The following is a 15,194-nucleotide window of genomic DNA, read 5'->3' on the forward strand; positions in this document are numbered from 1 at the left end:
TGCCTGCCTCCTAGGATCACTGTAAGGATGCCATGAGGCAGTCCTCTTCCACTGCACAGCACCAGGCTCGGCCCATGAAATGCGGGCGGGAAGTGTCAGGAGTCCATTCCTGCATGTGCGCAACTTGAGGTTTCTAAACAGACACTATGACCAGCCACTGTGTAGGCGAGTCCCGGAGAAACGGTACTGGTGCTGCTGCATTCCAGAGAGCCCTGGGGAGCCCTCTACAACACCAAACGCCTCTCCCTGTAACGGACCATTTCTCTGTAGTCTCCCCCTGAGCGGACTGTACATTCCTTAAAGGCAGCATCTGTCCCGTGTGCTCTAGCATCCTATCGACCTACCATCTTCTGAGCCTAATAAGTGCGTTTAACAAGTGATGCATTAACAGACACTCACTGGAAGAATAAAAGAATATGAATATTTAAGAAAATATTAACAGCAAAGGTGTTTCTTAAACATTCTAACCCGACATGGGAAACGGGAAATATAGTTCAAACTATACATCGGACAACATTTCTACTCAGGATAACGTTAATAGAAAATATATATCCATGTACGCTCATGCTCACAGAGGCATTATTCACAAGACAGAAGGCGAAAGCAAGCTAAGTGTCCACTGATGAATGAATGGATCAACAAAATGTTACGCACACGTATAAACATACAATGTATACACGCACAACTGAATATAATCCAGCCTTAAAAAGGAAGTAAGTTCTGGCACTTGTATGGGTGAAGTTTAAGGGCATTATGCTAAATGAAATAAAGGACACAAAGGACAAACATTGTATGATTTCTCTTACATGATGTCCCCAGAGTGAAATTCATAGAAAATGAAAGTAGAATGGCAGCTTGTGGGGCTGGCAGAACAGAAAATGGGGAGCTAGTATGTAATTTGTACAAGGTTCAGTAAGGGAAGATGAAAAAGTTCTGAACATGGCTGGTGGTGATGGCTGCATAACAGTGTGAATGTACTTACTGCCACAAAAATGTACATGTTAAAATGACAATTTTACGTTATGTATATTTTACAAAAGTAAAATAAAAGTTAAAAAGTAAATTAATAAAAAATTTTAAATAAAAAAATACAGGGGTGCCTGGTGGCTCAGTCAGCTAAGCATCCAAATTCAGCTCAGGTCACAATCTCGCGGTTCATGAGTTCGAGCCCCATGTCGGGCTCTGTGCTGACAGCTCAGAGCCTGGAGCCTGCTTCAGATTCTGTGTCTCCCTCTCTCTCTGCCCTACCCCACTCACACTCTGTCTCTCTCTCTCTCTCTCAAATATAAAATAAACATTAAAAAAAATTTTAAATAAAAAATAGATACACATATTTTTAGTACCTTGAGAAACATGAGAAGTGAAAAACAAGGTTTTCAGAGACATAAAAGGCATTTTCAGCTTCAAATTCTGAATCGAAAAAGCAATCCCTTTGCTACTTCCCTCAACATCCCAAAATTCAATCACAAAAACACTGCTTTGCATTCATAATTAATTTTACTTAAATTACGGCAATATTGTTTATTTAAAACTTCAAAGTTCCAAGAAAAGGATTCTTTTCTGGCCTATTAAAAAAATACTTTGAAGTATGTTGGGGCAAAATAGACTCATCCTGTAGCACAGAACAAAATATCTTCAAGAAAGGAATACTGTAACTCATGGATTACTGTAGACATAACATTATTGATATACTGCCAATACTAAGATAAATGAAATGTCATACTCCCTTGCAGCCTTTTAATGGAAATGGAACTTAATAATTTTCTCTCATCTCTATCTGAAGTTTAACTCGGTAAGTTTCCCCATGTTAAATTATATTTTATATAAAATACAGTTATAAAATCAATTTTATACCACTCATAAAAGCCTCACCGTAAACCTTTATCAGACAAAAAAGAAAGCATCCATTACGCTCCCAACATGCCCTGCTACGAGTTTTAGATTTGGTACTCCAATCCTAAAAGGATCTGTGATGTTGTGATTTTTTTTTTTAATCTTAATGTTTGTTTATTTTTGAGACAGAGAGAGACAGAGCATGAACGGGGGAGGGTCAGAGAGAGAGGGAGACACAGAATCGGAAGCAGGCTCCAGGCTCCAGGCTCTGAGCCATTGGCCCAGAGCCCGACGCGGGGCTCGAACTCACGGACCGTGAGATCGTGACCTGAGCCGAAGTCGGACGCTCAACTGACTGAGCCACCCAGGCACCCCGATGTTGTGATTTTAATAAGAAATGTGTATTTGGTCTTTATCCATGGTCCTAGTATGGAGTTCCTAAAACCCCTGGAAATTCCTAAGTGATGAGACTGATACAGGTCTGTTATGTGCACAAGGTGACCTGGACCCCACCTAAGGATGGGGGCTAGTTGCCAGGGTAACCAAGCTAGTAATCAGAGGGTCGGAGTTTTCAGTTGTATCCCTCCTAAAGGATGAGTGAGGGGCTAGAAACTGAGTTCAATCACCGATGACCAAAGATTTAATCAACCATGCCTAGGTGATGAGGCCTCCATAAAAATCCCTGACCTACAGGATTCTGGGAGCTCTGGAGCTGGTGAACACACCGAGACCCGGGGAGAGTCATGTGCTCAGAGAGCATGGGAGCTGTACAACACTAGTAGCACACCTTGCCCTGGGTGTGCTTGACTTACAGCCCTTATTGTAAGAAACCAGTAGTAATCTAGTAAGTAAAATGTTTCTCTAAGTCCCAGGAGCTGCTCTAGCAGACTGAATGAACCTGGGGGGGGGGGGGGGGGGGAGGGGAGATCACGGAAACAGCAAATCTATGGTCAGTCTGAAGCATGGGTGACAATGTGGACTTGAGACTGGTGTGAGGGAGGGGGTAGCCAGAAGTTTTAGGACTGAGCCCTTGACCTCTCCAGCAAGCAGTGTCAGAATGGAGTTGAATTACAGGACACTCAACTGGTGTCTGAGAATCGCCTGGTGGTGTTGGAAAACCCATACATCTGAATCGATGTCAGAACCTACCCCATAGGTTCAGTCTCCCCAAGGACCAATCACAACAGTTCTGCCTCCATTTCAAAGGAGCCTCCTCAACACTTGGTCATTCAACCCTTCTTCATCGTTTTAAATTAGTGAGGATAATCGGTTTACAACTCCACTATCTCAAAATGTATCTCGTTTTTCTAACTGGCCAAATAGCACATTTATTTTTTCATGCCAATTATAAAAAAGCTATCAACTGAAAAATTCATTCTTCTTTTCCCTATATTGTTGGTTTTCAAGTTTAATGATATGTCACTTTAAAAAAGAGTTCTGAGTCTTAACAAAGAAACACTCACCATTAATAGTTTATTCCCTTAATCAAAAATAATTAGTAACTTTCAGCATTCTTTATATTACTTATTAAAGGCCTATGTAAGCCCTAAGGCTGGAATAAGAGTGCATATTAAATGTGGTTTTCCTCCCCTTCTTTTCAAAGGTAAGTTAACCCAAATAAGTCCTTCAAAGTCCAGGCAACTGTAACCACAGCATCTTGACAGCAACTAGGAGAGCAGGATCAGAAGATGGGGAGACATCAAGCAAACGATACCGTAGTTTCCTTATAAAAATGTGAAGACAGGTCCATCGATCGGGGGAAAACTAATATTTTCTGGTAAGGCTAAAAATCTGGTCTCCACTCCCAATCAGTGCTGAGGCAAGAAAGTCCTTTTCCCAAGAGATTTTCATTTTCTTCCTCTACTCCCGAGCACACACAAGGGACCACAAGCAGCCTTGCCCTTGCCCCTCATGTCATTCCATACCTTGACTCTTCTGAGTCTCTATCCTGTGGATCCATTACCCACCTTTCTTACAAGCCAAGGCACTGAGCGGATTTAGAGGGAAGGTGGGGGAAAGATCAAAGGGGGTCTTTTATGAAAATAAAGCCTTTATGATTATAGTTAGTGATAAAAATACCAAAACCAATGACTAATATTTATTAACCATTTAGGGCGCAGTGCTAAGATGGTGTGCATGAGCTCAGTTAATTCTCAGTGCAACTCTGGGGGGTGACTACTCTGCCTCTCCCCATTTTGCAGTTGAGAAAGCTCAGGCACGGCGTAATTTCATCAAACCTAACAACCAACAGCGTTTTCGTACCATCTTTATGTAACCATTGGGGAAAAAAACCTCCCAATCAATCTATGGCACAAGCGTAAAACACACCTGGAATCAGAGACATTGAAGTGTGGGGGGAAAGCGTGTGTCTTACAAATAAAATACATAAGTAAGTTTCACAAGACCATGCGTTTGAATGAAATGAACCCTGTCCCCTCAGTCCCAGCAGACTGCACCAGGGACTGGTGTGGGAGCCAGCGGCCTCTGCACGTAGCTTGAAGGATGTGCCCAAGACAGCAGCTCATTACTGAGTGGTGGCAAAAAGACCCAAACAAATCCTCTTTGGGAAGTGCAAAGTGGAGGTGAACCACTTCAACCCACAAGAGAAGCTGGGTTACTTCAACGCAGAACACTCTTCCAAGTAAAGCTGAGGAAGCGCCCTGGGCTCATAGAAGCCCACTGTCTACACGTGTCTTCGAAATACTCATTTGGGTATTTGGACAAATGAGCTGACTGCTCATGACAACCCATCTTCCCACTTAATAATTCCTTCCTGAGAAGTATTTTTCATTGTAATCATAAGAAAACAGTCTAAAACAAGGCCCACTGCCATTATCTTCAACTCTGGTAAATGAGTCCAACACAGACAAAAAAGGTGAATCGTAAGGATATCTTCAGAAAGTTGGAAATGTGAAAAAGGAAACAAATCAATCATGAAAATGTGATCTTAGAGACAAGAAGTTCACAAAGGATGGAAAATATAATGATGTTCTTAATGGACCAGGCCACGCCCCCCCCAACACTGCATGCAGAGCTCTGCTACGTGGGGATACCATGGTGCTGCTCCTAAGACCCGCCCCCCATCTTAGCCATTGGCTGCAGGGTGGGGGTAGATACCTTATGCCAAACAGTCCATCTATCAGCTGGCCAGTGACCCAAACGTGAATACAAAATGGTGAGCTAGACAAACAAGGTTTTCTCCTAAAAAGTATACTATTCTGGGAGATGGAAGCTAGATGATGTTTTGGGGATGGGAGGCTAAAGTGGGCATGGGACTGGACAGTCAAAGTCATGTGCAGGCAGAAGTTACAAAGAGATGTAACCATGAGTAAGTAACTAGTTACAGTACAGAAAGGGCACAGAAGAGCCAACACCAAGGAAGATTAGTGTTGAGTTCTAGTACATGTCCCTTTCAATAAACCTTTTATTTTTCTTGCAATAAGTCCAAGCAGGTCTCTTTCAACCAAAGAAGACTTAAGAAGCATCAGCACCACCCACACAAGACTGAGAGCACAGAAGGAAATAACAAAGCCAGAATGCACCATTTCAACAGGGCCCAGGATGTCATTAACACCAGAAAAGGCTTCAGGCTTGGGAAAGCATGTCACTGTGCTCAGGTTTAGACATCTGTGCTTGGGAAGGCTGGCAGATGTATGGGGCTTTCTATTTCTCTTCCTTTATTTGCACGTTCCTTTTCTGAGGCCCTAACAAAGTGTCCAGAGAACACCCAGCCATAGGGTCAAAGTACTTGGTTCTAGGAGTAAAGATAAGCAGGGACATTTTATAACCAGAGTGGCTGCTCCCACCCTCTCGGCTCAGGGATGGTACAGAGGCTTTTATCACCTTTTTGCTTTCAGCACAGGATAGGAGGGGGCAGCACCTTGTGGATCAGAAGAAATCATGGCTCCTGACCAGTATATTGCCTTAATAACGCCAATCTTTCTCTCCTACCTCCATTACCAACATTTCATCCACTTCAGTTAGGGTTTTCCAGAAACAGTCTTGGTTTGTTACACCTGCTGCCCTGGTGTGGTAATAATTCACAGTGCTCACGGTCACTTTCAAAGTATCCCAACCTGGCAACAAATTATGCAGCCAACCTAATTTTGGTGCAAGCCCCCATCTTCTCCCATGTTATGTACAACTGGAGGAAGAGGAAAAAAGGAAACCTGTAGATCAATCACAAGTATGCAAACAAGTTTAGTTTTCAGGGGCTCCTGGGTGGCTCAGCCAGCCGAGCATGTGACTCTTGATTTTGGCTCACGTCATGATCCCAGCGTCATGAGATGGGGGCCCATCTCGAGGTCCATGCTGAGCGTGGAGCCTGCTTGGGATTCTCTCTCTCTCTCTCTCTCTCTCTCTCTCTCTCTCTCTCTCTCTCTCTCCTTCTCAAATAAAAAAAAGTTTAGTTTTCAGAGATGCTGAAATGTGAAAAAGTTAGTCTTGTAATAAAATACGTAATTCTTACAGATCAAAAGAATTATCAGTGTTTGAGGCAAGATTTAGACCCAGACAGTCTGACCCCAGTCCTGCCTTACGCACATTCTCCTGATACAATTACTAAGGGCACTGAATCAGTGCACAGTCCCCCAAGGGAGCCCCATGCTTCCAACATTCCCCCCACACATCTCCATCCTATATGCAGAAAGGGTCCTCTAAAGCTTCAAACTTCCCCCTTTGCCTCACTATCTAAACTCTTCAATGATTCTCCACTGCCCTCAAGAACAAACCTTAACTCCAGTATCAGACGCCAGGATCAGCAGAATGGTGCCCCTGCTTTGGTCTCCGGCCTCATCTCTGACTGCCCCGCCACCCAAAACTCCACAAGGCAGCCCTCCTGAATTCCTCGGTGCCCACAAGTCACAACCTTGGTACTCGGACAGCCCAGAAATGGAAGCGGGCCGGGCACATGGAGAAACGGGAAGTGGTAGGAAAAGAGACACCAGACCCACATGCCACCACCCCCCCCCCACAGGTCCCAAATTTGCACACAACTACCCCTAATGCTTGGCCATGTCTCCAACATCAATTTATACATTATACCAAATCCCTCCAATTTTAAAACAAAAATAAACTTTACAGAGTTAAGCCTAAGAAATCTATGCCTTCGCGACTGGTGCTGAAGTGCTATCCTTTTGGAACCATTTTTGAAAGAGGCAAAAGCTAGCCGTGTCACCTGCACACCGATCCAAGTCTGCAGTTAGAATGCCAGGAAGCTCTGTCCTCCAGGAGCACCCCCCGGAGCCCACTCTGCAAAAGCAATGCAATTTCACAACTTCAGAATCCCCGAAACGCTACAGTCAGTGCTCCGCACTTGGGCAGACAGCGAAAGGTACCTGGGACTGGCTGTGACTACAGTCTATTCTTTAGGTGTCCCCGCCACCTCAGACCTTTGACACACATGAGGTCCAGAAGCCATCACTACTAAGTAAACACGAAGATGTGCAAACGTTTCTGGAATGAGCCACATCCAGGATGGTGCAACAGAGCTCACCATGTGACCTTCCCCACTGCTACCTTGGGCTTCTACAGACCTTCACTTCACGCCCTCTTCTTCACGCCCTCTTCACGCCCTGCAGAATAATGTAGAACTGGGGTACAGGAGGCAGGCCGTGGACTGTCTGAGCCTCAAGGGCTCCAGATGTAAATGGCAAATGATCATCTCGGTCCCACGTGGTTGGTGCAAAGATTCAAGGGAACAAAACATATGGAAAACACCAAGCTAGTGCCTAACCCTGAGATGGCAGCAAACAATACATGTGTATCAGATCTGAGAAGGGAAAATGCTTCTAGCTTAGTAAAGCATAAAAAAATGCAAGTAAAGTTAGCTTCAAATTCGCCGTAAGAAAAATAACCGTTGTGAGCCAACCATATCATTATGTCAAATGTACTCTGTAACCACATATGAGATTTATCCCTTTTCAGAGAACAATAAATTGAGGTTCAACCAAGTTCAACAGTTTGTAAAGCAAGAGCCTGGCAGACCCAGAATTTGAATATTGTTCGATCTGAATGCAGAACTCACACCCTCTTCTCTGTTACCCTGTTTCCCAGAGCCTGAAGCCAGGGAAGGAGTCAGATAAGAGCCTGGAGAAGACAACCTGGTACACAGATCAGTACACCTGAGTCAGCACAAGCCACTCCGGGCAGAGAGACTGGGAAATGCAAGCAATCAGTGTAACCGGATGTTTCCACCCAAATAGGATCCTTTAGCAACAGTTTGATGTTTTAACAGCCTAAGTGGCTTGTCAGCATGAGGCAGGTGACTTGCTCACACTCTAACTGTAATTAAGCAAGTTGCTCTTGACCTCTCTGTGACTGTTCCCTTACACGTGTCATGAAGACAATACAACCTCCTTAGCAGTAATGCTGCAAGGGCTAAAGAAATGGTATGCAGAGATCACCTGCATAGGGTCTCTGCGCACATGCGAAATGAACAGTCTTATTATGAAAGTCCTTTCACAACTAGACTTGCTACAGCCCCTTCCTTCCTCGCTTGCCTCGATTGTCTGCATCGTTGCTCAACTTCTGTTACTTACCTGCCCTTCCCTCTTCTCTATGAACCACACTCAGTCACTGAGACCACAAAAGCTTACTGAATACCTTGTCAGGCGAGCTGGGGAAACTGGTGGTGCCTAAGAAAATCTTCGGCCTCAATGAGCTTACAATCTTCTATTTGTTAGAGAGGGAAGAAGACAGACAATAAATAAATATACAAAGAAGAAACACAATAAATCACCAGACTTTAAAACGTTAGCATAATAAAGCAAGTAAGGGGTAGAGAGACATCTCTGGGGAGAGGCAGAATCAGATAAAATACTCAGGGAAAGCCCTGTCTGAAGATTTAACATGGAGTCAGAGAGCTAATGAAGGAAGAGAACAGGCCTGGGAGCAGAGGAAACAATGTTTCAGAAGGAGAGCACAGCAGGCCCCCCAGTGCAGGAACAAGCACAGCCGCTGACAGGACCAAAAACACGGCCCAAATGCAGCATTCACGAGCCCTAGTACAATTCTTGGTTTCCGCGCCAATTTTGCCCCCAAACTCTGAGCCCCCTGAGGGTAGGGGCCGTGTATCTCCCATCTGCATTCACTCAGTCATGTAGCAACCTCGACATGCCCAGCATTCTCGTCAACATTGGGTTTACAGGGGAAGAACTAAACTGACATAGTTGTCGCCTTCAGGGAGCTTATACCCAACACCACCAGGCACAGACCAAGTGTTCAGAAAACCAACTACACGAACAATACTTGCAGAGCGCCTGGGTGACTCGGTCGGTTAAGTGTCCGACTTTGGCTCAGGTCTCATGGTTCGTGAGTTCATGCCCCGAGTTGGGCTCTGCTCTAACGGTACAGAGCCTGCCTGGGATTCTCTCTCTCTGCTACTCCCCGCACCCCCCACCCCCGAGACCCATGTGCTCTCTAGCTCTCTCTCAAATAAATAAAAAAAAAAACACCTCACTAAATAAACTTTTTTTTGTTTAATGTTTACTTTTAAGAGAAAGAGAGACAGAGCCCAAGCTGGGGAGGGGCAGAGAGGGAGACACAGAATCTGAAACAGGCTCCAAGTTCTGAGCTGTCAGCCCAGAACCTGACACAGGGCTTGAACCCACGAACTGCAAGGTCATGACCTGAGCCTAAGTCGGATGCTTAACTGACTGAGCCACCCAGGTACCGCAATAAATAAACTCTTTTAAAAAATGAACAGTATTTGCTTGGTTTTTAGTTAGGATGGAATTCTATGCATGCTGAGTTCTAGGCTTTCTGCAGACCATCCTCCTTCCTCATTTGTCTAGAAGATCACGTTCAGTTACATACCTGCCTCTCCCTTCTCCATACAAAAGGGATGGCAAGAACTGACTCCTGCACTCTCCCCCACGTTCTCTCTCCCCTCTGCCTTTTTGCACACTGCTCACCCCACCTGCAGTGCCCTCCCCACTTCCCTCTTCACCAGACTGACTCGAGTATTATCTCCCAAAGTTTCATTAGGATATTGATTTTACAATTTGCTCAAACGTGGGCAAATCTCTCAAGTTCTTGAGGCAAAACATTTCCATCGAGTAACAGAAAGTGATAAATCAAGTGACAATCCCACACTGAGTAGTAAAGAGAACTGAAGGACAAATGATCTGAGGTTAGGTAGATAATTTCTCTTCCTTCCCAAAATATGAGGTATTATTTCAGCGACTTTCTGGGCATTGTGCCTGAGGAACAGGGCTACGACACACAGGCAGCAACGTTCTCACTACCATGGGTCTGTGCACTCATAGATCATAAAAGATCTATAAAAGATCAGTTTCATTTACAGTAAACAAAACCAATTTGGGACACTTAAAGGTCTTCCCCACACAGAAGGTCAACAGTTTAGCTTCTAAATTATCTGAGATAGATTTCTTTCCTCTAACAGAAGAAATTGCAGCTGTAAAAAAAAAAAAAAAAAAAAAAAAGGTATTTATTCTTTTAGGCAAAAGGCACAAATATGTGAGTCACAACTTCCGGCCCAACCTCCACGGGCTCATTTAGCTGATAAGGACTTACACGGGACCTTTAGTCCTTCACTTCTAAAAGCCTCGCATCCCTCTTTCTCCTCCTACATCCTGAAGGAGCAGAAAATTAAGCTGGAGCCACCCACTTAGAAGAATACAACAGCAGGGGCATGGGTTTAAACAGTTTCCTTCAAAACCATGTGTTCCTCTAGGAGTTCCTGGACAGAAGCTCCAGGCTTTGCAGAGAACCACACAACTCCACAGCTGGGGACCTGACAGGCAGTGTTTCCCACAAGGTCTACCCTTCACCACACAGCAGCTCCGCAAACCCCACCCTGCCATTATGAGAGGGAACGTGTGCAGAAGGGCAACAATACCACGTTTGGAATTATCATTAACCATTGAAACTCTGTGCCCTCAACCAAAATTTCCATGTGACATGACCTACAGAGTGGGCTCATCTCTATGCCCACCGCAGCCGTGTCATGCTGTATGACATTGCCATGTACTACAGCACCCTGTTCTCCTGGAGGACTATTTGGACACAGCAACATAGCCCTTACATGTGAAAAATCCCCTAACAATGATGAGATCTTTACTAGAGTACTGAGTTCACAGAATATTCCCCCTAAAAGTTTCCAAAGCCAGCCTACGTCTGCAGTAGGAATTATACAGTACAGTAATTACATGCCTAATCTTTAGCAGCCAGGACTGGGTTTCAGACCCAGCTATTTTTTTACTAGCTAAATAACTTTGAGCAAGTCACTTATCCACTCTAGACTCTTAAAAGCTCCTTATCAGATGCTGCAAATCCCCACATAATCTGGCCCCTGCCTACCTCAAACTACTACTGGTACTACCACTTTCCCCTCTTTAACTATTTGGACATGTTGAGCTCACTCCCGCCTCAGGGCCTTTGCACTTGCTGTCTTCTATGCCTAATACACTCTTCCCCAAAGTTTCACCTGGCTGGCCACTTTTGGTTACTCAGGTCTCAGCTCAAATGTCAAAAAGCCACCTCCAGGATCTCATAAACCTAATATTGAACGTGTGACTACATATTGTACAATTCCATTTACATAAGTACAGAAAGGAACAAGACCATGGTTTGGTGGTGTAAGTGTAGGGACTTGGTGACCCTTTCCAGGGTGGAGGCAGCAACAGGTAGAAACACCAGGGGACCCTCGGGGTTACCACTAAATAATTAGTTTTTTTATCTGAATCTGGTGACCTGGGCATGTTCCGTTTGTGAGAACCCTTCAAGTTGTTCATTTATAATATGTACATTTTCAGTACATGTGTTACACTGCAACAAAAAAAAATCAAGCCAAAACAAAACAAAACAAAAACCCCACCTTATCAAATTCGTTTACCTTGACCACCTAATCTATGCACACCTTCTTGGCTAAGCTATTCATTCTCCATCCCAGGATTCTATTTTACCTTTGTGTAGCATTTGTCGCTGGCTGAAATCATCATCATTATTTATGTATGTATGTACAGTCTAGCCCTTCCCCACCCCCATTAAAATCAAGTATGATATGGCCATGTGCTCTCCCGGCTTTGCTCTCTACCCCCAAATATCAGCACCTAGAACAGTCCTGTCCTAGGTATAGACTGAATAAAAAATGTATGTAAAATAAGAAATGGCTAAAGCAGGCTTTCTAAGACTATAACATCAATCATAAGTCAAATAACTGAAGCCAAGAGCAGAGGAAATAAGAAATTTCAATGACATTAAACCTCAGGAATATGTGTCAAATGTCAAATTTAACTACAGGGTGGGAGAGGGGAGGGAGCTAAAGTGTCATTCTAGGGACATCTTTTTGAGTGGTTACAGTTACTTCTCAAAGCAGAAACTGGGCCTTTTATCTCTGCATACCCAACAGCTCTGCACGAGGCCCTAGTAAAAACTAGGTGTAAGGCAAGAGTGGCAACAAATTTCTGAAAATACTTAGGATTTTTAAGGTTCATGGGAAAAGGGGGTCATGTTCAACTGTAATGTTTGCCGTGGCCAAGGGAGTAGGTACGCACAACACCAAAGGAGACTCAGTTGGAAGAGATACTAAGAAGTACCCAAGAATTTAAAAAGTATCTTAAAAGTCATAAGCAATACTCTCCTAATACTGTCAATTCTAAGAGATTTATTAAAAAAAAAATTTAGGGGCGCCTGGGTGACTCAGCCGCTTGAGCATCCGGCTTTGGCTCAGGTCGTGATCTCGCGATTCGTGAGTTCGAGCCCCACATCAGGCTCTGTGCGGACAGCTCAGAGCCTGGAGCCTGCCTCAGATTCTGTGTCTCCCTCTCTCTCTGCCCCTTCCCCGCTCACGCTCTGCCTCTGTCTCTCAAAAATGAATAAAGTTTAAAAAAAATTTTTTTTTAATTTAAATGTCAGTAGTTCTAGGACTTGGATGTTATATAGTGGCTACTTGATAAGCAGACTAACCTCAATGCTGACATGACGCATTTTCAAGAAGTCGACACTCACCAAGCAACAGCCCGGTGTAACAGAAACTTAAAAGTAAACTATTCTGGAATGGGGCTCTGCCACAAACTCTCTTTATAACTTTGAACAAGTCATTGAATTTCTTTAGGCCTCAATTTTCCACCTGTGAAATAAGCTGGTTGCACTAGATACTGGCTAATGTCCATTTCTGGTTCTTGGGCACTAAGTACTAACCCGAACTTCTAAAAAATTCTCATCTTTGAAACCTTGTGCTTACAGGGTAACACATCATCCAAGAGTGATGTAAATCAAAGCTGCTGGATGGAGCGAGGTAACAGAACCTTTTGCCCAGTCTTGCCAAACCAAGGCTATCTGTCCCCAGACAGATTCTCTGGAGTGTTGCATTCAGATCTCACTTCTTGGTTAGGCAGGAAGCCCTATCACACCTCAGCTAAACACTTGGGTTCCTTGTACAATTAAAGCTTTGCTTGAGTTTTCACTGCCCAGGGCCCTATGTGTCTCATCAATTCAAGTCTGCACTCATAGTTAGCACTACAGTTGTTTTTTGTAACACTTAAATAATGAATAGGACTTGATCACCTGGAGGTATTCTCCTCACTGCATTACAATAGTTATTAGTGATTTTAATTAGACAAAACTGCCATTCCTTTCCACTATCCCACCATACTGTCAAGTGCCTATTAAGGATATTACAGTAATAAGTATTAGCACCTTTTAAATTTACGTTAACAAAAACAGAGAAATGAGAAGTCAGGAAATGAGAGGGGAAAAAAGAAAAAAAAACAAAACCTTGCATATAATTAGCCAACGCTTAGAGTAACTCAAAGAATCATTGGTAGCTATCTTATAATTTTCCTAAAAACTATGTTATGCATATCCTGGTTAAAATTGCATGGGATAATTTGACTCTCATAAATTAAAAATGAGGAAAATGAACAAGGACGTTGCTCAGCTGGGGCTGAGCCCCACGCTGCCCTTTCTTTAAAGGGGGGGACGAACTTATCTGTGGACAATCAGAAGTTGAGCAGTTGAGTGATTTCTCCAAGCGTCATCACCAACTTTTAACCCCCAAAAGGCTTCTGAATACTTTGGCTCGTGCCATTCTGCAGAAACTACAATCTACAGGAGGCCAAGTTTGAACAGCTACTCGGCATCCACCCGCGGCCCCTTAGCTTTCTATTCTCTACAAACGAGGAGAAAGTGGACAGGGGGAATGCTCTGACGTGTGTTTGTGACGAGGCTGATTCCTCCTTGCAGAGAAGGGAGAGCGTTTCCCACTTTCCTCCTCGACCCCCGCATTTTGCCAACTCAGGCGCCCCTGAAATCTGCAAAAACAGTCCCCCCGGAGAAAGTTCCTCAGGGAGGTGAATCATTAATACCAGCCAGGCTGGGATGGGTTTCTGGGCAGGTTCTTCACTTGGCCTAACACACGCGCTCAGAGGTGGAGACGTTTCTAAAGGAGAGCTGGCAACGTGGATGGTAAAACCTCAGGTCTCCTAAACCTGGCCCGAGAACTTCTCGACTTGCCAGGCGGAGCCAGGTGCGGTGCCGGCGCCCTCCGCGTGGGCCCAGGGAACCGACGCCAGCGACTGCTGAGTGCTGGGTGTCGCCCTCCTCGGCCCCGGGCCCACACCCGAGCGGGGGCTGGGGGGGTCTCCCACGCGCCCGGGAGCAGCTCCGCGCGTCGCCTCCGGGGGTGCAGCGCCCGCGCCGCCGGGCACCCGCTGCCGGGAGGAAACAGGCGGCGGCGAGGACGAGGAGGGCCGGGAGGGCCCGGGCAGGCGGCCGCCCCGCCAGCGCCCTCCGCGCGGCTCCAGCCACCGGGCGCGCTCACCTGGGACCTGGCCGCCAGCAGCGGGGGCCGGAGCGCCAGGTCTCGCAGAAGTTTCCGGGCCTGCGCTGCCACGGGGGACGCCATCTTAAACAGGAAACTCGGCGCGGGGGAGCCGACTGCTCGCGGGCGGCCGAGGTCGGAGGAGGAGGAGGGAGGAGGAGGAGAGGGGCGGGCCCGGCCGGCCCCCCGGCCGCCCCCGCGCCCCGGCGCGCGGCCCCTCTGCGCGCGGCCCCGCCCCGGCGCCCCACGCCCCACGCCCGGCGGGGCCAGCACCGCCCCCGGTCCCCGACCCCGCCCCGTCTTCGCCTTTAGCCTGCGGGGGTCTTGTGGCCTGGTCACCGCGCCACCCACTGTGGGCAACAGCAGGTCCCCAGCCCTGCGGTCCTGGGGTTTAAACTCTACCGAGGACCAAAGGGCAAGCGAACAGTAGTCACTGCCGCGAGCGGTGGAACTGGAACCGGGGGCCTTCGGAGCTCAGATCTCGTCTCGGGGTCGCAGAGGAGCCTGGGCACGCCGTGTCTGAGCTGGGACTTGAAGGAATCAAGGGGAGGCGAGGGTTCTGGCGAAGGCGGTGGAA

At 46.0% G+C, this 15,194-nt stretch overlaps 1 protein-coding gene across 6 annotated transcripts in view; it reads right to left on the reverse strand.

Annotated features, from left to right (window-relative positions):
* Positions 1 to 14,849, reverse strand: part of SUCLG2 (succinate-CoA ligase GDP-forming subunit beta) — a 482,508-nt gene extending 467,659 nt beyond the window's left edge. For 5 of the 6 annotated variants that reach the window (XM_023249935.2, XM_023249937.2, XM_045051841.1 and 2 more), the window contains exon 1: positions 14,618 to 14,849. In XM_023249935.2, coding sequence (XP_023105703.1) covers positions 14,618 to 14,701 — 84 coding nt within the window. In that variant the 5' untranslated portion in view covers positions 14,702 to 14,849. The remainder of the gene's footprint in view (positions 1 to 14,617) is intronic. The other variant, XM_023249938.2, reaches the window with a different exon arrangement.
* Between the last annotated feature and the right edge of the window lie 345 nt (positions 14,850 to 15,194).

Source organism: Felis catus, chromosome A2 (genome assembly GCF_018350175.1).
Source record: "Felis catus isolate Fca126 chromosome A2, F.catus_Fca126_mat1.0, whole genome shotgun sequence".
NCBI lineage: Eukaryota > Metazoa > Chordata > Mammalia > Carnivora > Felidae > Felis > Felis catus.